The sequence below is a fragment of the Eschrichtius robustus genome, chromosome 5 (assembly GCF_028021215.1).
Source record: "Eschrichtius robustus isolate mEscRob2 chromosome 5, mEscRob2.pri, whole genome shotgun sequence".
In the NCBI taxonomy this organism is placed as follows: domain Eukaryota; kingdom Metazoa; phylum Chordata; class Mammalia; order Artiodactyla; family Eschrichtiidae; genus Eschrichtius; species Eschrichtius robustus.
This window is the reverse complement of record NC_090828.1, coordinates 34,402,638-34,425,089: the sequence shown is the minus strand read 5'-3', so window position 1 is coordinate 34,425,089 and position 22,452 is coordinate 34,402,638. Positions and strand designations below refer to the sequence as shown.

Genomic DNA, 22,452 nt, shown 5'->3' with positions numbered 1-22,452 from the left:
TAAAGGCCACGCCCCTCCCTGCTAGCCCGGGGGCGGGGGCGGGGGCGGGGGCGGGGGCGGGGGCGGGGGCGGGGCCGCGACCCTGGGGCCAGGGTGGGGCGAGCCCAGTGCAGGAGGGCTGCTGGGGGTTGGGGCAGAATTCCAGGCCCACAGCGCCAGACGGCTTGCGCCGCCCTCCTGGCTCCGCGGCTTGTGCCGCGAGCGGGCCTTGCGCGCTCGCTTTGCCGCTGGGCGGGCCTGGCGCCCGGGCCCCGCACCGCTGGCCGCCTGAGGAGAGCCGCTGGCCGCGGTCGCCGCCAGGGTAATGAGGGAGGCCGGGCTGGGGAGGGGAAGGGCTACGGGCTGGTCGCGAAGTGAGGGAGCGCGGCTCGGCCAGCGCGCGCCTACGGAAGCTCGAGGCTAGAACTCGCCGCCCCGCTTCCAGCCTGAGCCCGGGCGGCCGACGGAGCCGTGGCGGGAGTCCGGCTCGGCGTGGCGAGCGGCCCCTGCGTGCCGCGCGGCTCCGGGTCGGCCCGGGGTGCCGGGCCGCGCGGCGGCCGAGGCACCTGCGTGCGGGGTAGGCGGTGCCAGGTGCGCGGGGCCCAGCCGCCCGCGGCGCCACGCCCACCCCTGCTGTCACCTTTGGCCGCACTCACAGGCACGCGGAGTCTCCAGACCCGAGGTGCCCTCCGGCCCGGCTCTGTGTGCCGCCTTCTGCGAGTTCGCCGCAAAGTCCCCCAAAGCAGGACTTGGAAGGAAGCTTTTACATAATTGAACGCTCAAGCCGCGTTTCGTCCTCGGTATTTAGGTTCAGTGTTGTGTTTTTCCCTCGTGGGTTTGTTGTGTCGCGTACCTTTTTCCTCAGAACTCGATTGGAATTGGTGACAGCGCCTATCCAGGATAGAGCCTGGCACACAGTAGATGCTTAGTAAATATTTTTTGAAAGCCTGAGTCACGATGCTAAGTTTGGAAAGTTCTACCGAGTTGTGCGTGGCTATAATTTTTAAGATTTTATGGGTTCCCAAGATAACTTTGAAAATTACAGTAATTTTAAAGCTCCGCAAAGAGAGTTAAATCTGGCTTTTTTGCATTCCCTGTAACAAGGGCCTCTGTTGGATGCTTAAATTAACTCAAAACCCGAGTTCTGTAATTTAGATGCGCCTTCCGATTGTCGCAGAAAGTGTTAACCTTTCAGATTAAAGCTTTCGGAGGAACCATTCTATTTTAGAACAAATTTAAATTATTTAGAAAGCTTTATTCTAATTCGCTTTTGAGATATAAGTGCGAGGGACCACACTGATATACTTGTAAATACATTTAGAAATACAAGTCTCAAGTATGATTTTTTGAAAAGGGTTTATGTTCATACCTAGTGAAAGAGCATGCAGGAGAAAATTATGACGGCAGATCTATACCCCGCCCTCCAGCGACCCCCGCTCACCCCGTCTCTTAGCAGGGGCAGCTGCTGCCTTGACCTCAAAATGTCTCATAAAATTCTCTCTTAATAGTCTGTCACATCTAAAGCAAAATCCTCTGGGATTAAGCCACGCACGTGGGCAGCCCCTTGAGTACTGACAATTCTCACAGATTGTGTCCGCTGCTTATGAGTTTTTCTAAAAAATAGATAATGTAATGGAGTTTAAAGTTTTTTTGTTGTTGTTTAAGAAAGAACTTAACTGATATTACACGGAAAGAGCAAGAAACAAAGTCCTGAGAACCAGGAAATTCAGTTAATCACGACATCCCTGATCTTTCTGCTTGTAGGAATGTATGCTCCAAGTGGTCAGGGCCTTGTCTGCCTCGATCACTAGTAAGTGTCCCCAGTGCCCAGCACAGTGCCTGACCCATGGCAGCCATTCATTAAACACTTGTGGGATGAATACTTGACCGTTTCAGGTAACAGGGTAATTACTTTCTACATGCGTGTGGTTTCTTCATTTACTTGGATATTTCCTTAGAATAGATTACTAGAAGTGAGAATTTTACAGGGTCAAAAAGGATGAACATTTTTATAGTTATCAAAACATTGCCAACTTACTTTCCAAATGAGTCCTACCATTTGGTACCTTTCAGAGCATCTTCTCAAGCTCTTATTGATACAGTATTTGGTAGTTCTGAGCACTTTCAGATAAAGTATTTCATTTGATCTGAATCACCCTGGAAAGTGAGCAGGGCAGGTTTTGCATTACCCCTTTTGTAACACAGCAAACACCAGTGCCTTAAATTGATGATAATGAATGGCAGGTGACAAAAATAAACCATTTCGGGTTTTTTTCTTCTCCCCATTCTCTTCCTTTGGTTTGTAGTGAATATCCTGAATAAATTGACATCTTTTCTTAGCAGTAAAATTGGATGCTGCTGTATAATATCCATGGTTTACAAAAGCTTTTTCTTTCTCATTTGTTCAGATGTTTGCAGATGCCTTGATCTAACTTGGGGCCTTCATTAAAATGAAATAATGAACCACAATTTAGGTGAAAGAGATACTGGGTAGGTGTAAGGGAATACCCAGCACTAGCAAGTTTTGAACATTGCCACCCTTTCTATTAGGAAAGATTTGGAAACTTCTGGTGGTGCTTTTGTAGCTCCTTGAATCTGAATAAGTTACTATTTTAAACCTCTGCATCTGTTGGAGCCTTCATAAACTATTGAGATTAATACTCCATCAGTGAAAGTGGACAGGAATTATTTGTATAATAATCTGCATATCTTTCCTATCTGTCAATAAATTCCAAGAAGAATGGAAATGAGAACTAAGAATCATAAGGTAAAAAATATTCAACCTACAGAAAATATTATTTTCACATGAAAACTGAAAAAAAAATCTTTTTTTAAACATGGCAAGAAGAAAATATAATTAATTCCTAGTCTGTTGCTAATCTTGACTCTTTCCCAAATTTGCCGGTCAGTGACCCCAGATGATTTAATAGGTAATTAATCGGATAAGGAAGCTTTGGAAGATTCAAAGTTTACTTCTAAGTAGAACCATTGGAAATTCTTGGGCATCATTTGTATTAAAAGTGGGTCCAACATTGCCTTTCTGTATTGCTTTTACATTTGCTTAGGGTTCTATAAAAAAGTAGTATAGAAAATATAAGGAAGAAGAGATGCAGATTTATTGAGGCTTTGGAAATATTCAGAACCTCCTTTCAACTTCACTCTGCCTTTCTGTTGTGATGTCAGATCCCAAATAGTGTTCAGTAAACAGAAATGCTCTTTAAGGACACCTTTCAGGAATGTCTGTAGTCCTTGTGTCAAAGAATAGCTGCCCAAATAGTGGTGGGTTTATGGCAACTAGATCTTTAAGGAATTTGTGTGTAAATATAAGTTATTTTGCTTCTGTTTTTATACTAGGATATTTCTGTATCTTGAAGATAAAGCAGAAATCTTCTTTGGAGTAGATGGATTTTTCTCACTTTCTGTGAACTAAAGTGATTCAATGTCTCTTTTGGTAAGTTTTTATAAGTGTGGATCTAATTTTGTGTCAATAGCGTAATTAGATATTAGTGCAAAGCCATCATAAGCATACTCTGATGGAATATTCATAGGCTCTGAGATGTTATTTTGATCTGAAAGACTTCTGGTCTTTAAAAATGAGTTAAATTATCATTGAGTTTTTGTCTCTTTAAAAAAGAGCTTCTCCTATACTTTTCTGATATACTCCTTCTATTCCTTTGTCCCATACCCACTTTTTCTCATACATTTACTGTCCTTAGACATTCCTCTTCCATCCAGTTAGCTATGCCTTATCCTTTAAATCTTTCAAAAATCCCTTTGACAAATTTCCATCTGACTAAAGGCAAGCAAAATAGTATGAAAAATAAGCCCCTTGACTTAACAAGACAAGAAACATTAGGATCATTGTCTAATATGATGTATAGATACTGACTTGGTTTTTGTTTATATTAAGTCCATGGTTAAGTAGTTTTAGGACTTTCATTGTGTCTTATGTAGAATATAATACATTATTTGAATATTTGAATTATTAAAGCAGTGATCTTTTAAAAAGTGGTGGGTGCATTTGTGTGATGATTTGTAATTTACAAATACTTTCGTATATTATATCTCTCTCAGTCTTCAAAATTGTAAGCAGGGCAGGTGGTTTAATCCTCATGTGGATTTTGGCCCATGATTGCAAATAATTAGAGCCAGGGCTCAAACTCACATCTGCCAATCCACTCTATCACTCACCAAGTCTGAGAGGCAGAACTATGAAGTTAGGAGACTGTATTGTTAGTTATTTGGAAAATATATAATGCATTTACTTTATGTTTAAAGTTTATCTACTTAAAAGGGGAGCTTTATATATCTGGAAAATACATTGAGGTGAAATATCTACCTCATTTTCTAAAGCAGGGATCAGCAAACTTTTTCTTTAGAGGGCCAGGTAGTATTTGTGTGCTATGTGATCTCTATTAAGTTACTCTTGTAAAAGCTGCCATAGGCAATATGCAAATAAATGCAAATGAATGTGTCTGTGTTTCTGTAGAACTTTATGCACTAAAACAGGTAGCGGGTCAGATTTGACTCGTGGACCATAGTTTGTTGACCCCTGCTCTAAAGGATTACTTAAGATTAACAATTTTATGTCAATTTGTGGGTTGGATGAGATGTAAAAGGGCATTTGATAGATGGAGATACTGAGATTCAAAGGGCTGTGTGGTTGCCCAGGGCTTCCAAATTTGGGGGAAAGGACATCTTACGTAATCTATTATTTCATAATTATGGATTTTTGGAAAAATAGAATTTGATAGGGTCATTTATATTTGTTCAGTTTATTAATAATTTCACTTTGTATTCTTCTTGCAATGAAATATTTAGAATCCTTTGAATCAAAGCATTCATGTTTTCTCCTCAGTGAGATATTTGTGTAACTGAGATAAAGTTAAATGTTTTCGCTTATGAAGGATTCTTCCTCATTCAAGTTTTACCTCTTTTTGACAGCTAAGAAGTGGTGTTTTCAGAGGAGCAGCAGGAACAAAATTCCAGACTCCCAGAAAGAAAGCAGGTGTTCAGCATAAACCATGTTGTTTGTATAGACAGTTTAGGCACACCATGATCCATTCTTACTGGGGAGTGGTGGGAACCTTTCCAAAATCCGAGTTCCTAGATACCAGCCAAGGGTCAACCTTGCAAACAGGCCTTTCCAAGGAGAGCAGTTTTAGGCCTGCTAACCCTTTCCCACACAATACTATGAATGACTGCTGTGAAAGATTCAGGGCAAATGTTGGAAAATATATGTAAATACCAAATATAATATATAAATGATGTAACTGGTGGCTATTTTTTATATGAACAACAGTATTAAGTATCTTCAAAAACTTATATTGTAAATTTTATTCACCCTACACAAACCAGTAGAAACTTTGCAAAGGAAATGATTCTACAGCTATCTTGACACTGTTAGCTCCTGTTCTTCAGGGGTGAGTTTTACATAAAACAGTGGGGATATATGTCAAATTATTGTGGTAAGATTGATATGTACAGACTGTAGGAATTCAACTTAATCAATAATTTAGGCTAACTGGGAAAATGATTAGTTTGATTAATGAGAAATTCTGGCATATTTTAAGCTAAAGGAAGTTTGATTACTTTAAGTGACTGCAAAATAGACGTGGATGGACTTGTCTTAAAGACTCATTTGATATTATACTTTAATGTTCATATAAAAATGAATGTTCATGAGATGCTTGAAAATAATTAAAAGTCTCTTTGATACAATTTGTTTATACTTTTCTTTTGACATACCTTTTCTTCCTAAATAAGTATAACATCAGCTTCATGCCACTAACGTGTAGGTGTTACATTTCTTTATTGACAATATGTGATAACAGAACACTGAGTTGAAATGCAGGAAAATGTAAATTGTGATAATGGAACTAAGCCTCTTAATTTGATTTGAGTTGGTTAGAGATGTTTATCACCTTACGAAACAAAATTGGTTCCAAATATTGATATACTCAATGTGTGGTTTAATGTGGATAAACATGGTTCCCACACTTAAGGGAAAAAGAAAATCTGAGGATCAAGATAAAAATAATATGATGAGCATAGCAGAGTAAATCTCTAGCTAAATATTCAGAAAAACACTGCAAAGATTACAAAAGGGTTAAAAATTAACACCAGCAGTAAAAATGAATTGATATTATTATCTCCAGGGTAGAGGGCAAGAATCAGAGATAGCACCAAGTAAAATTATAGCAGATATGAAATTTGTCTTCTGCATACCCAGCTGCTTCTCCGTTCTCTCCCATACTGTCTACCTCCACAGTATGAATCCTGGCTCCAATTCAGGTTCCTGCACGTTGCCCTTTCTCTCTGCTCCTCACCCCAGTCAACAGACTATTTTGTATCCACATGCCACCCTTAACTTATCTTGTGAGTTATTTTTCACTTATTTAGTATATTTCTGAATTTACAGGATTGTTTCTGCACTTCACGAACACAAGTTGAATCACTCAGACCTGAAAAACAGTCTGAAACCAGTACCCATCAAAACTTGGTAAGAAAATGGTTAAGTACAATTAATACTCCTCTCTTGCTTTCTGTGACACCATTTTACAGAATATAATTTCTGGTTCTCCTATATCTCTTTTTCTTTACTTCTCATTTCTTTCACTTTTCTTCTTTTACTGTTTCTTCTTCCTCTACATAAGCTATTCTCCAGAAGTCTATAATTGGCCTCTGCTCTTCTGCCTAAACAGACTCTCCCTAAGCAGTCTCACCAGCTCCTGTGGTTTCAGTTGCTCAGATTTCAGATTGTCTGGAGGTACCTGAGGTTTTCCTTCAGGTTGTGAGGGGACCCTGTCATCAGGTAGGACTGATGATTCTCAAGTTTTTACCTGCAACTTTGGACTCTTTCCTGGGCACCAGATGTGTCTGTAGAATTCCTCTGGTTAGCGTTTTCAAAGGCATCTCTGTGCAGTTTGAGTAAAACCTTAATCTCTCAAAACTTCACTGACCTATTGAATTTCCTGCTTTGGCAAATGAAAATCCATCTACTAAATCACCCTAACTAGAAACTTCGGAGTTATCCTCACACTGCCTCTTCCTCTGCCCCCACATCTAGTTACACACCAAGTCTTACGGATCTGTATCTGAAATGCCCTTGAGTCCATCCCCTCCTTCACCTGATCACTGCTACTACTCAAATCTCATCATCTCTCACCTGGACTATTGCAGGTAAACACATTGCCTCTAGTTTCCTAGACACACATATAACCTCCTCTCCCACTCAGATCAGTATTCAACACTGTTACCAATACAGGCCTGTTTGTGCCACTTTCCAGCTTTAAAATTGCCATTGGTTTCCTAAAACGTATGGGATAAAGCCTAAACTTGTTAGTGTTTTATAAGGACTCTTAATGGTATGGAATATGTCTAATGTTTGAGTTTCATTTATTGCTGCTGAGTCTTAGCACATACTTTTATTTCTGCTTGAAATACCCCTCTAAAATTATTCCTCATGCTTAAAGAGTTGGCTCAACTATCACATCTCTGAAGCCTTTGCTCTTGTACCTTTAATTCTATTATGGTCCTACAGATCTTAGACATCCTCATAAAATGGCATTTACTATATTATCTCACAGTGATTGATGTATATGTCTCTCCACATGATCCCCATAAAATAGGCATCCTGTCTTTTTTATCTTTATCATCCCTGGGCAATGTCTGATGTATTAAATAATATTTAAAGAAACATGCTGAGAAATAAATATTTCTCTGGGATCTTCCCCTCTAAATCTCTTAATCTTCATTTTATATTATAATTCTTTCTATAAAATAGAACCTGCCTTGCAGATACCTTAGTCCTACAAAATAGAGTAATCCCAGTTAATCCTATTTATAAATTTATCCTGACCTTATCTTCAGTTGTCATCATTTTTGTCATTTCACTTTTTACTCACTAATACTGTAGTCTTCTAGTTACGTACCTTTTTGTACAATAGGATATAGTATCCAATCCTAGTTTTCATTCAAGTATTACCCTTCAGACAGGTAGTGTTTAGAAAGTAAAGTGTCTTTTGTTGACTCCTTGCTGTTACCAAGAGAGAGGCCTAGAACTCAGGAAATTTCCACAAGTGCTGCTTTTTTTGTGGGAGGGGTTATTGTGCTAGGTACACATATAAAATTTACCATCTTAACCATTTTAAAGTGTACAGTTCAGTGGCATCAAATACATTCATAATATTGTACAACCATCACCACCATTCATCTCTGTAACTCTTTTCATCTTGTAAAACTGAAACTCTGTACCTATTAAACAGTAGCTCCTCCTTCCCTTATAACTCCCCCACCTCTTGGAAACCACACTTCTACTTTCTGTCTCTGATCTTTGACTACTCTAAGTACCAGTATAAGTGGAATCATACTGTATTTGTTATTTTGTGACTGAGATTTTTCACTTAGCATAATGTCCTCAAGGTTCACTAGTGTTGTAGCATACTGCAGAATTTCCTTACTTTTTAAGGTTGAATAATATTCCATTATATGTATATACTACATTTTGCTTATTCATTCATCTGTTGGTGGACACTTGGGTTGCATCCACATTGTAGCTATTGTGAATAGTGCTGCTATGAACATGGGAGTACAAATATCTCTTTGAGACCCTGATTTCAATTCTTTTAGGTATATACCCAGAAGTGGAATTGCTGGATCGTATGGTAATTCTATTTAAATTTTTTGAGGAACGACCATACTGTTTTCCACAGTGGCTGTACCATTTTACATTCCCACCAGCAGAGCACAAGAGTTCCAGTTTCTCTACATCCTCTCCGATACTCATTTTCTGCTTTTTTGATGACAGCCATCATAAAGGGTGTGAGGTGGTATCTCATTGTAGTTTTGATTTGCATTTCCTTAATGATTAGTGATGTTGAGCACTTTTTCATATGTTTATTGAACACACACATGTATTCTGTGGAGAAATGTCTATTCAAGTCCTTTGCCCATTTTTGAATTGGGTTGTTTGTTTTTTGTTGTTGAATTTTAGTTCTCTCTATATTCTGGGTATTAACATCTTATCAGAAGCATGACCTACAAATATTTTCTTGATCCATTTTGAGTTAATTTTTGTATAGGTAAGGGTCCAGCTTCATTCTTTTGCATCTGGATATCCAGTTTTCTCAGCACCATTTGTTGAAAATACTGTCCTAGCTCCATTGAATGGTCTTGGCACACCTGTCAAAAGTCATTTGACCATACATGTGAGGGTTTATTTCTGGGCTCTTTATTCTGTTCTCTTGCTCTATATGTCTGTCTTTGTGTCAACACCACACTGTTTTAATTACTGTAGCTTTGTAGTAAGTTTTGAAATCAGGAAGAGGGAGTCCTCCAATTTAGTTCTCTTTTCAACATTGTTTTTGCTATTCTGGATCCCTTGAGATTTTAATAATATTAAGTCTTCCAATCTTTGAACATGAGGTATGTTTCCATTCAGTTATGTCTTCTTTAATTTCTTTCAGCAATGTTTTGTAGTTTCCATTGTACAAGTCTTTCACTGCCTTGGTTAAGTTAATTTCTAAGTATTTTATTCTTTTTGGTGCTATTGTAAATGGTATTGTTTTCATGACTTTTTTCCCAGATTATTCATTAACCAGGTCTTTTGAATTTTTAGTTCAAAAAGTTATTAAAAAGTTTGACAAGGACAAGGACCCTGCCATGATTTTTGCTTTCTAATTCTCTAACTAGTCATGAAATCAAAAAGAGAAGTGAGGTTAGTTTTAAGATGATTTACTCTTAGTAAACCTATTTTGTCTTCTTGTGATTACCATGTTGTTTTCTTAAGTGTCCATAACTCGTCTGTGTAGTGATTTGATACCAGACCTTACTGGGCAACAGCATCAAGCTTGCCCCTTTATCCTTTTTTCCCTTTTTTGAAAATTGAGTCAATGTTTGACTATTTCCATTCGGGTTTCTCATCTGAGTTTTACTATATTTGCAGACTTAATATCCTAGATGTAATTGTCTTTGGTTTGGAGGTTTGAACCTATTTAAAACAACTTGTTTTGAGCTTCAGCTACTTAATTACAACCTAAGTGCTTCTAGTTTAAAGAAGACTATTTCCCTAATGGAGTTGATGGAAGCAAAGTAGAGGTTGATTAGCCTTATTTCAATCCATCATCTGGTAACCTGATGCCATTTTTTTCAAGCAGTGAACTGTAAGCCTCAGTTCATTCTGTGCTCTAGCCTTCCTGACAAACTTATAGCTTATCACTTTAAACATTTTTTAAACTGCTATATGCTCTTCCTTCTCTCTCTTATATGTGTTCTTTAAATCTGAGTTTAAGACTACTTGTTCTAAAGAAATTGAATTGATTTACTTAGATTTCTTTCTTCATTGGGATTATTTCCAATCGTATGGTAGAATTTCTTTTTATAGCCTTTCATCCCTCTTGCAGATTATTCACCTTTTACCATGAGCTTACAATTATATTTTTCTGCTCTCTTAAAAGCTTGGGGAACATGTAGAATCAAATGTACAAAATAGTTAGCAGAATTCCTAGTACATAGTAATGTCATTCCTAACTCCCTTCTTCCTTCTCTTTACCTTGGAGGTAGTAACAAGATTCTTGCCACCTGCTGGTGCCTGTAAAGGCTGCTAAGTGTCTTTCGGAGTACTGGTGTCCTTTTAGAGATCCTCATGGCTATCATATGATGCCAGTGGTGTTGGCCTCTTCTTTCTCCTGTGTGCATGTTATTTCAGTGCCACTGGGATCTGGTGCAAACCTAGCACTCTGACTCCATAGTATCCCGTGAAAGGCCATAGTGGTACGTGGTCATTAACTCAGGACTTCTGTACCCTATCCTGTTCTCCCGTCTCTTGAGGCTTATTTTTCTTTCTGACCTCCCTTCTGATTCATCTCATCTTTGAAAAACGTCTTCAGCTTCTTTTAATAGGTTTTAGTATGGAAATTGTTCCTTGATTGTTAACACCTCCATTAGCTGAGCAGATACGTGTATGTGTAGTGATTGTAACTGATAACCACTTGAAGCAAGAGCACCAGAATAGAATATTCCTCATAGGTCCTTTCATTTCTTCCCTTGATATATTTATTAGATACCCTGAAGAGTCAACAGCCATTCTTAGCAACTCCTAAGAATGCTTCCTGGAAATTGTGCTGAAAAGTATTCTTCAGTACCTGTAAATCTGTTTTTCTAGCCCTCTCCCCCTTCACAGGCTGATAGCTTTATAACTAGCATCCCTTATTAGCTGTTGTAAATACTTTTTGGATCTTAAAACAGTCTCTTAAGCCACCTTTCAGTGCCTTCCTAATGAGCACTTGTGTGCTTGAAAAGACAATATCAGTATTTTACATTGGAGTAGGGGACCAGATTGGGGCACCAAAAAGTTTATACCTATTTTGTTTTCATATTTTTAAAACAATGCAGGTTGATGAGCCAACCCTTTCCTTGTTGCCTCCATCCACTAGAGCCAGTGAAGTGATCTGTTCCACCAACGTTTCTCACTATGAACTCCAAGTGGAAATAGGTAATCATTCTGGATTGCATCTAATTGACTCATCACTGTTAGAAATGAAATTGATGACAAAAAGATTACTTTGTAAGCAGGTCTCTGTTGTTACCCACAGCATAAAACTAAATGTTAATTGTGTCAGTCAAACGGATCTGTTAATTTTATCTGTAAAACAGTAGCCCAGATTTTTTTCAAGATTACCTTCTAGAATTTTTACTTTTTCACTGAAGTACTTGTAGAGGAGGAAGACACTAAATAATCTAAGCATTTGTTATTTGTATCTTTATTGTGGGGAACTTCTGATCATTTATCTGATTTAAATCAAATCATGTAAATCTTTTCAGTTACAGTCCTTTAACCAAATTACTTTCTTTTAACTTAAAACCTTGCCTAAAATCCCATTCGTAGTAGAAACTTTTTTCAGTTAAGTTTGGAACCGGCTGAGTTATTGTTTTTAGCCTTATACCTGTGAAAAGTTGCTCTGAGTATTCAGAAACATCTCTTAAGTAATACAAAGAGATACTATCTCAGGTGCTAGGAATATAAAGCCATGTAAAACACTTGAGGAGTTCACATCCTCTCTGGGAAGACGAACATGAAAGATAGCTTTGTCTTTTGCACTGGACGGTACTATAGTAGAGGTGTGCTAAGTGTTATGGGAACAGAGAAGATGGAGCATTCACCTGTTCATCTCGACTCTTCTAGGAGTCAAGGAAGATAGCAAAAAGGGGCTGGATCCTGAAGCATGAGGAAAAGTTTACTAAATATTCTAGTCAGGGTTTTTATTCAAACAACAAAAAACAGTCCTGACTACTTAAACTAAAAGAATTTTTTGAACAATTTTGCTAACTCACAGAATCATTGGCTAGAGAAATGGGCTTGGAAGAAACCAAGAGAAACTATGTGACTAGAACCGTAGCCTGGGTCACAGCATAAGAGCAGCCTAGTTAATGTACGCTAGTAGGGTACTTTAACCCCACTAGATGATGTTGGACCCCACTGGTGAGTTCCAACTTAACTGAAAAAAGTTTCTACTAAAAATGGGATTTTAGGTAAGGTTTTAAGTTTTAAGTGTGAGTTCTGACTGCCTCTGCTTCTTTTGTCACTCACTTCGTCCTCCAATTGACCAAGCTTATGTCATTGACCCTCCCATGCCCAGGTCAGGGTGACCAAAAGAGAAATAAGGATTTGACCTTTTCTAAAATAGCACTGGTGGAAAATGCCCCCAAATTAGAAAGGACTTTTCAGATGGTGTCAATCCAAAAAAGGTAAAAAAATAATTACTCCAATAGGTGACTGAGGAAGGACTATCACATAGCTGCTCTTTGCCTAGACTCAGGAACATAGGGAGAGTAGGCAGTAGGAGGAGATAAATCTGAAAAAGGAGGCTTGGAACACATTGTGAAAGACCTCATATGGGGTATATATATAGAAGTTCAGACTCTCTCTGTCAGCCCCGCAACGTACCCACTTCATTACTCAGTGGATTTAAGGAAAGGTTTGGAATCTATCGTCTCTACTAGAGAGACATTGTGGAATAGTGATGATGATAATAATAGCATCTAATCGGCATTAGGCTGAACATTTTATATGTATTTTTTCATATCACCCCTTTAGCCCTCCCATTTTGCAGATGAGGATACTGAGGCTCTGAGAATTTAAGTAATAGTCATACAGTTAGTGATTTGAAAGCAAACTGTTGTGACTGTAAGGTCTAAGCTCTCAGCTGCTGCACTGTAGTACCTTTCTTTTGATAAAATGTTGAATTTAGAAGGACAACTGGCAGCAGTTCCAGGCAGCAATCTGGAAGATATAGTATATCAGGGATTTACAGCCAGAAGTATCATCCTCATCACCGGAGTCTTTTTAAAAATTGCAATGCCTATATCCCATCACAGACCTCCTGAATCAAAATTTCTGGTGAATGGGAACTAGGCACAGGCTTTTGAAGTAGTTCCATCAGTAGTTTTGGTGCATGTCCTGATCGAGAATGCAGGGCATAGTGAGGAAGTCACTGCATCTATCCAGAGAACAAGGACAGGACTTGAGTTAAGGCAAGTGATGCTTGTCACTGGGGAGGAAGGGATGAATTTCAGATTAACTGCATTTCAACAATAAAAGTGACAGAATTTGGTGACTGTGGAGGGAGGGAGGAAACTAACATTTATTAGGTGTCTATTAAGAGATTACCATTCTAGGTGTTTTTAATTTAAAAACTGACAACACCAAATGCTGGTGAGTATGTCAAGTAACTGCAGTACTTATACGTGGCTTGTGGGAATGCAAAGAGGTTCAGCCACTTTCAAAAACAGTTTGGCAACTTCTTATAAGGTTAAACGTACACGACCTAGCAATCCCACTTGCAGGTACTTGCCAAAGAGAAATGAAAACATATGTCTACTTAAAGAATGGTTTTGGCAGCTTTATTTGTAGTCACAAAAAACTGAAAACAACCAAAGTATTTGTCAATTTATGAATAGATAAAAATAAATTGTGGTATATACATATAATGGATTATTACTCTGCAATACAGAGAAATTAACTACTGAAACATGGATGAATCTCAAAAGCATTATACTAAGTGAAAGAAGCCAGACACAAAAAACTGTACTCCCTATGATACTATTTACATGACAAACAAAAATCACATCAGTGGTTGCCAGGGACTGGGAGTAGGGGATTGCTGAGTAACATTCCATTGTTTGAATGTAACAATTTGTTTATCAAGTCACAATATTAACCATTACAATAGGTGTGTAATGGTATATTGTGTTTAATTCCTACTCCTCTATTTTGAGCATCTTTTCATGTGCTTGTTGGCCACTTCTGTGTCTTCTTTTGTGGCTTACCTATTTAATCTTCTGCCTAATTTTTAGTTGGGATGTTTGTCATTTATTATAGAGCTATAAGAGTTCTTTATATAGTACTCTGTGTGTAAGTCTTGTCAGATATAAATATTGTTAATACTTTCAATCAGTGGCTTGCCTTCTCATTTTCTTAACAGTGTTTTCTTGAAGAGCCAAAATTTTTAATTTTTTAATTTTGATGAACTCCAGATTATCAGTTTTTTTCCTTTGGTCATTAACACAAGTTTTACGTCTGATTGTAGGAAGAGGATTTGACAACTTGACTTCTGTCCATCTTGCACGGCATACTCCTACAGGAACACTGGTCACTGTAAAAATTACAAATCTGGAAAACTGCACTGAAGAACGCCTGAAAGCTTTACAGGTAACAATACAAAAAAAAAAAAAAAAAGATACATTTAACTTAATGTCTATTTGAGAAGATTACACCTATAAGAATTTTTTTTTTCGCAAATTAGTAGTTCTGTTAGAGAAAGGTAGATTTCTTTCTTCTAATAAACATGCAATTACAGAATTGGAAAGAATACTTGGAAGCCAGATCCATGAAAGAGCAAATATATTCAAACTTTGGTAACTACTATAAGTTCCTTCAAATGAATATCATATTTGGAACACTGGTCTGGAATTTATTTAAATACCCCTCGTCAGTCCAGTCACAAATAGTCCTATAGGGAAATAGAAAAAACAAAAGCAAACAGTTTCCTTTTCATCCAGCTAAGTAAAATTAGCTTCTGAATTGATAAATTTTAACAGATTGCATTTCAGGAATATTATAGTACCATTTCAATTGTCACTAATCATTTTTGATATAAAGAGGGAAAGGATTTTGTTTTGATATTATCCCAATTTTTTAACTATTTATATGTGCACATGTATATTGCACAGAAGAAGACTGGAAGAAATTATACTGAAATGTTAACAGTGGTTCTATGATTTAATGTTAGAAGTGACTTTTATATTCATATTTTAATGTATTTTTTAAATGTTTCTATCATAAGAACACAGTATAGTTATTGACTATGACCTCTCTGGAGTCAGACTGTCTAATAAGTTCACATCCTACTTTCATTAATTATGTGCTTTTGGACAAGTTTTCTAGCTTGTTTCTAAGTATCCTCTTCTGTAAAATGGGAATTATAATGTCACATACTTTGTGTAGTGGTTGTGAGATTTAAAGACATGATAGCACTAAGAACAGTGCTTAGTACTAATAAGCTCCATTATTAGTACTAATAAGCTGCCACTACTGCTGTTATCTTCATAATGAGGAAAAAGGTTGGTTTTTTTTGGTTTGTTTTATTATTTAAATCCACTTTATTTTTATTTACATTTCCCTTTTTTTTTTTTAACATCTTTATTGGAGTACAATTTCTTTACACTGGTGTGTTAGTTTCTGCTTTTTAACAACGTGAATCAGCTAAAAAGGTTGTTTTTAAATGTCTTGTCTCTTGTGTTTCTGTACTAGAAAGCAGTGATTCTGTCCCACTTTTTCCGGCATCCCAATATTACAACTTACTGGACTGTTTTCACTGTTGGCAGCTGGCTTTGGGTTATTTCTCCTTTTATGGCCTTTGGTAAGAAAACTCATTTTAGGTAAAATAATTCATGGTTTAGCCTGGATGCTGTAATTATAAGGATGAGTGGGATCTTAGATTTATGATTCACTACTTTTAATTTATAAATCTGATGGCCAATTCTAGATTTCATGATATTTTTTTATATCTGGTTCATGTTGAATTTTAGTCTTCAGAAAAAAACGTAGAATGGGTCTCATGATCATTGAAACCACCACTGATTGCTTCTCCAAGAAGTCAATCCTTTGAACAAGCTGTCTTTTTCCCTTCAGTTTCCTTCCTCTCTCGCAGTGGAGAGCTGCTGTTATTCTTCAAGCAAAAGTAGTTTTTCTACTTGTACACACCATCCCTATCCTTGTTTCTCTGCATTGTAAACTTATTTCACTGTATTGTAAACATCTGCATGTGTACCTGTCTCCTTCACTGGATTTGAGCTTTTCGAGGGCAGGATCATGTATGTATTTTTCATTTTGGTATCCCCAGGTGGTCATAAAATACCTAGCACAAGTAGTGTTCAGTAGGTGTATTGAATAAATAAATGAATGAATTCTAGAGCTTTGATTTTTAGGATAGCTTTTGTGAATTGCCTCTGGATTTAAAATATATATGTTCTCACACAGTATGTATTTTTTTAGTAATATTGAATATTGTTAATTCACTTTCCTAATCTCTAGCATGTCATTAGAAAAGTCTTTTTAAAGATTGGTGAAGGAAAATTACCTTGGCATAAGAAAGTGGTTAGACTCTAAAATGTAACACGTGTGCATGCGAGCATGTGTGTGTATTTATGGTTGATAAGAACATTTAAAACATAGCTAGAAGCAAAATCACTTTCAGTGTTCATCTAAAGATTTCAGGGGTTTCTTTCAGGTTCAGCAAGTCAACTCTTGAGGACTTACTTTCCTGAAGGAATGAGTGAAACTTTAATAAGAAACATTCTCTTTGGAGCAGTGAGAGGGTTGAACTATCTGCATCAAAATGGCTGTATTCACAGGTATTTACTTATTTGTATTTTACAAAGTGAAAGAATTTGAGAGGAAGAAGTCTTTTAGGGAGCTTTTAGGAAGGAGCAATTGAGTGTTAGAATGGAGGGTAGGAAACTTGCAAATGAAAATTGAGGGAGGAAAGGACCAATATGTATAGTAGATGCTTACATTTTATAGTTCATTCACCAGAAATGTTCAGACCACCTCCTCTGTGCCAAGTGCTGTGCTCAGTGCTGGGGTGGAGTGCCAGTCCTCGCAGAGCTCAAGTCCCAATAATGAGGGTTACAAGAACCTATCTGTTTGGGGTATAAGCTGTGGGGAGTGGGATCCTAGTTAACTCTTGTGTTTTGTTTTTTCCTTAAGCAAATAAAGAGCTGCTTTATCTGCTTTTCAGTTTTATGTCATGTTTATATTATATACAGATTGTAACTAAACCTTTGATTTCTTAAGTGTTCTGTAGCACTTTGAGATTATCATACTAAATATCAGTTCTCTTGTTGCCAAACTGTAGGTGCAGAAGTAATTGGCTGAATGTTAAAAACAATGCTGTTCTAAGATACATTGGGACTTTGTTTTCCTTTTTAATTAAGTTGCTTTTAAATAAGCTTGTTTTCTTATTGTTTGTTTCACCTCAAAGCTTTTTTCTTACTGTTTGTTGTTTCTTAGCAGCATTCTGGTTAACTGAGGATTTCTAGCAGACAGTATTCTAATTAATCAAGGTTTTATTATACTTTACCAGGCTATTGGCCATCCTGCTCTATTAGTTTCCAGTTTCCATGTTTAGGATGAAAAACAAGGCTCTTTTATAATTTATTTGATGAAGGAAATTTTTACATTAGACATATCTTTATAAATTTTGTTAATACCATGAGAGGCTATCTTTTATTGGATAATATTGCATTTAACTTTAAATTATAACTTCTAAGGAGTATTTAATTTCCAAGGGAATACATGGATTTATTCTGACCAGATTTTTATTCTTTCTGCATTAGCCAATTTCTTAGTATTTAGGATTGTTTCTTTTTGTTCTAGGAGTATTAAAGCCAGCCATATCCTCATTTCTGGTGATGGCCTAGTGACCCTCTCTGGCCTGTCCCATCTGCATAGTTTGGTTAAGCATGGACAGAAGCATAGGGCTGTGTATGATTTCCCACAGTTCAGCACATCAGTGCAGCCGTGGCTGAGTCCAGAACTACTGAGACAGGTCAGGTGTGGCCATTGCATTGGGTTGTCTATGTGTCTTAAGTGTCTTCTGAGTTTGACTGAAGGACAGTTGTGCCCTTATATTTGGATTGATGAAAGGCCTACTGCAAGACTTTTTTTATTCTTTCTTGTCAAAATTATGTTAGGAATTTTTAAATGTATACCAAATATTAGGTATATCTTGATTTCTCATGAGTTTTTTCCATTATTATTCACCACCCTTTATCAAAAAAGCATATGTATGTAACCTTTTTTTTTATAAATTTATTTACTTTATTTCTGGCTGTGTTGGGTCTTTGTTGCTGCACGCGGGCTTCCTCCAATTGCGGAGAGCGGGGGCTACTCTTCATTGTGGTGCGCGCGCTCCTCACTGCGGTGGCTTCCCTTGTTGCAGAGCACGGGCTCCAGGCGCGCAGGCTTCAATAGATGTGGCACGCGGGCTCAGTAGTTGTGGCTTGAGGGCTCTAGAGCGCAGGCTCAGTAGTTGGGGTGCACGGGCCCAGTTGCTCCATGGCATGTGGGATCCTCCCGGACCAGGGCTTGAACCCATGTCCCCTGCATTGGCAGGCGGACTCCTAACCACTGCGCCACCAGGGAAACCCTGTATGTAACTTTTTAAAGGGTATTTACACTAAAGGACTTAAAATTAATTGTTCTACAGGATTTACATGGATATAATGTAAAGTCAGATATTTACAGCGTTGGGATTACAGCATGTGAATTGGCCAGTGGGCAGGTACCTTTCCAGGACATGCACAGGACTCAGGTAAATGCTCTAAAATCCCTGAACTACTTACCTTTCATAAGATCCCTTACATTCTAGATAATTTCTTTTAAACATCTTTGCTGTAGGCTCTTAGGACCTTTATTGTTGTTGTTATTGCTTTAATATTTTGCCTGAAAAGGATTGAAGGAAATTTTTCTTTCTTTTAGATGTTGTTACAGAAACTGAAAGGTCCTCCTTATAGCCCATTGGATATCAGTATTTTCCCTCAGTCAGAATCCAGAATGAAAAATTCCCGATCAGGTGTAGACTCTGGGATTGGAGAAAGTGTACATGTCTCCAGTGGAACTCGCACAGTAAATAGTGACAGATTGCAAACACCGCCCTCAAAAACATTCTCTCCTGCCTTCCTTAGCTTGGTACAGCTCTGTTTGCAGCAAGACCCTGAGAAAAGGTAATATTGGTCACTTCTAAATAGCATAAAATATCTGTGTCTTGTATTTTATAGAAGTTTTATATTTCCTTCTTGCCAAATTCAAATCTTTTATCAGTCTTTTCATCAAAAAACTATACAGTAGCCTAATCCAGAAAATACCAATGGTAAAAGCAAGTGGAGACAATGAGCAAATGGGAAGAATACTAGATTAGAAGTCAGAAGACTTGGGCTTCAGTCTCAGCTGTATCATTTCCTAACCAAGTCACCTTGTAAAAATCAGTTAATCTTTCTGGACGTTAATTACTGCACTTATGTTAAGACATTTTAGAAACTTCCAAGCAGTACAAGAGTGTTAGTTGCTGGTATTACAATAATTATTATCACAGATAACTAATGCGTTAGCATTTTGGAAATAAGGTGTGTGTCTTTTTAATCTTTTTTAAGCCCCTTAGTGCCTAGTATAGTTCCTTATAATTAGTAAGTGCCTAATAAATGTTAAGTTACAGACTAATTGAAGGTTATCTCTGGAATTAATTCTTCCCATTAGTTAAGGTTGAAGCTAGGAATTGGGCTTCCTTACATTTATTTTTTCCTTTTAATTTTTGTGTATTGAGTTTTATAGCTCTAAACCTAAGTTCTAACATAGTTTACACCAAAAAAATCTACATTCTAATATGAGGTCTTTTTTAAAATAATTTTTTCAAAAAAATTTCAGGCCATCAGCAAGCAGTTTATTATCCCATGTTTTCTTCAAACAGGTGAGCTGATCTATCTTTGTTGTCTAGATGTTTTTTAATACTACTAAAAAGTCACATCATTTTGTTGGCTTAATGGGACAGTTCAGTTACTAAGATTCTTAATAATTTTCTTATAAGGTAAAGTTAAAAAGAAGAAAACGTTTTTGGTAGTTTAATTACAGACTTTCTAAAATATTTCCATTCAGCAAAACAAAATGAGTAAAGACAAACGGAATATCATCATGTGTTACTTTCTCCTCAGCTTATATTTTGATTAATGTAGAGACATTTTATTTTTCTATATTGGCTAGAAATGATGTAAGGGCAAAATAATTCTGATAAAAGTCAGTTTATTTGGCTGTTACTTCTTGTTTTCGGATGACCAGAATCAAAGGCATGTTTAAGTGAAAATACCTAAAAACAATTTAAACACATTTAACATAATTTCTTTAAAAGTTATTTTTTACTAAAAAAAACTAATGTATTGAATTTATGTACCAACAGCCTTATTTTGAGTTTCTTTAACAGATGAAGGAAGAAAGCCAGAGTTCAATACTTTCACTGTTGCCTCCTGCTTGTCACAGGCCATCAACAGCACCACCTCCAGTGTCACCTTGGACTGAGCCGGAATGGGATTTTCCTGATGAAAAAGATTCAAACTGGGAATTCTAGGGCTGCCAAACCCTTTTATGTCCTATATACTTGACACTTTCTCCCTGCTGCTTTTTCTTCTGTATTGCTAGGTACAAATACTAGAATTATACTTGAAAATACAGTTGGTGCACTGGAGAATCTATCATTTAAAACCACTCTGTTCAAAGGAGCATGAGGTTATAGCCCCTTTGGTTAGCTCAGAGTGCTATTATAACTCCAGGGAAACTTTGGAATTATTAATCTAACTACATTTAGTGTCATCTGTTCTCAGAATTTTTTCCCAAGCTGTGACTAACTCTTCTTTTTGATCTCTCAGTATAATTTTTGAGCCAGTTAAATTTTTCAGCATTTTGCTGCCCTCAGGGGAATGAGCCCTCAGAGGACATTGCTTCCAAGTACATTTTTTACTTCCAGATTCTCTAGCCTTTTTAATCAGCTATTGTTAAACCAACAGGCTAGTTTATCCTGGCATCAAACCCGTTTTTGATAGAAGGGAAAATGTTTATACTTTCCCATTTTCATCTGTTAATACTTATGGTAATATCAAACTGAGCCTCACTGACATTAAATGATTCACTTGAAATATATAGAGAAGTTGTAATTTGCTTTTTTTTTTAATTGTTAAGGGGCTAAAGTAACACTTTTCTACTTATGTAAATTATAGATCCTAAATTCGTGCACCCCGTGGGAGCTCAATAAAGATTTATTCAATTGAATTTATACTTAATAATTTTCTTTGTGTGGTTTGACAAAGCTAAAACATACATTCTAATTTGTTTTGCCAAGGAAAGCTCTTTCTCAAACAGATTTATTTATATAACCTGTTGAATTGGGGACAGCCTGGTATTTGATTCAATGGAGGCAGATTTTCCAGCCCTTTATATGATTATTCTTGCTCCTGTAGGAGATTCAACTTACAAGGACATAGAGAACTTAATAGTTTTACCTTATTAGCAAAAGAGATATGCTGTCTCAAAAAGAGTACGTAGTTTGGACTGTGATAAGTTGGGATTTACCTCAATTAGTAGATTTTCTTTATTTGCACACTCTTATTTAACATTACATTAAAAATTATTTTGAAATGATTGTTTTAAGACTTAAAAATGAACACCAATGAGACAGTAATATACAGACTAATAGTCTGAAACACAAATCTTTTCATATTTATTGGCTAGCCCCTCTCAAGGATATTTGGGTTACTCCACCAAGCAAGCCACAAAGACTTGCCAAGGTGGAGGAGAGAAAGGAGATGAGTACCAGTGGAGGCATTGAGATCACCTGTAGTGGTGGGGGCTGTAGCTCATTCCACTAACCTCCTCCTTCTCATTTCCCCTCAGCAAGAGAGGCTCACAGGAACCACAGAGGAGGTGCTCTCAAATCTGTGTGGAGAGTCAATATGTGTACTGCGAAGCAGGACTGTGGAGGCCGGGAAACAGTGCCTCTCAGGTCCACTGTGTTAGGGTTCTCCAGAGAAGCTGAACCAGTGGATTTTTTTTTTTTCAAGTATAGTTGATTTACAATGTTGTGTTAGTTTCAGGTGTACATCAAAGTCATATATGTATATATGTAGGTATATATATTGATATATATATAGAGAGAGATATATGGATATAATCACATGTTCTTTTTCAGATTCTTTTCCATTATAGGTTATTACAAGATATTGAATATAGTTCCCTGTGCTATACAGTAGGTCCTTATTGTTTTTTTATATACAGTAGTGTGTATCTGTTAATCCCAACTCCTAATTTATCCCTCCAACCACTTCCCCCTTTGATAACCATAAGTTTGTGTTCTGTATCTGTGAGTTTGT

The 22,452-nt window shown here is 37.2% G+C and overlaps 1 protein-coding gene across 6 annotated transcripts; it reads left to right on the top strand.

Moving 5' to 3' along the window:
- Positions 1-144: 144 nt before the first annotated feature.
- STRADB (STE20 related adaptor beta) lies at positions 145-21,325 on the top strand. Of its 6 annotated transcripts, XM_068544659.1 has the most exons (13): positions 145-301; positions 1,744-1,875; positions 3,334-3,430; positions 6,401-6,481; positions 11,374-11,473; positions 14,568-14,689; positions 15,791-15,899; positions 16,770-16,893; positions 17,918-18,089; positions 18,750-18,854; positions 19,022-19,266; positions 19,964-20,006; positions 20,514-21,325. In XM_068544659.1, exons 3-13 carry the CDS (start codon positions 3,419-3,421, stop codon positions 20,655-20,657), a joined length of 1,257 nt encoding a protein of 418 aa, XP_068400760.1. In that variant the 5' UTR covers positions 145-301; positions 1,744-1,875; positions 3,334-3,418; the 3' UTR covers positions 20,658-21,325. The 6 variants fall into 6 exon arrangements, with proteins under 6 accessions (XP_068400760.1, XP_068400762.1, XP_068400759.1 ...); XM_068544661.1 differs by lacking the exon at positions 1,744-1,875 and having other exon boundaries at positions 20,570-21,325; XM_068544658.1 differs by lacking the exon at positions 1,744-1,875.
- The last annotated feature ends 1,127 nt before the right edge of the window (positions 21,326-22,452 follow it).

Bases quoted from the DNA above. Each gene is read 5' to 3' on its own strand.
- STRADB (XM_068544658.1), top strand. The intron at 6,482-11,373 runs GTAAGAAAATGG...AAAACAATGCAG, and splicing joins CCAGTACCCATCAAAACTTG to GTTGATGAGCCAACCCTTTC. The intron at 18,855-19,021 runs GTAAATGCTCTA...TCTTTCTTTTAG, and splicing joins AGGACATGCACAGGACTCAG to ATGTTGTTACAGAAACTGAA.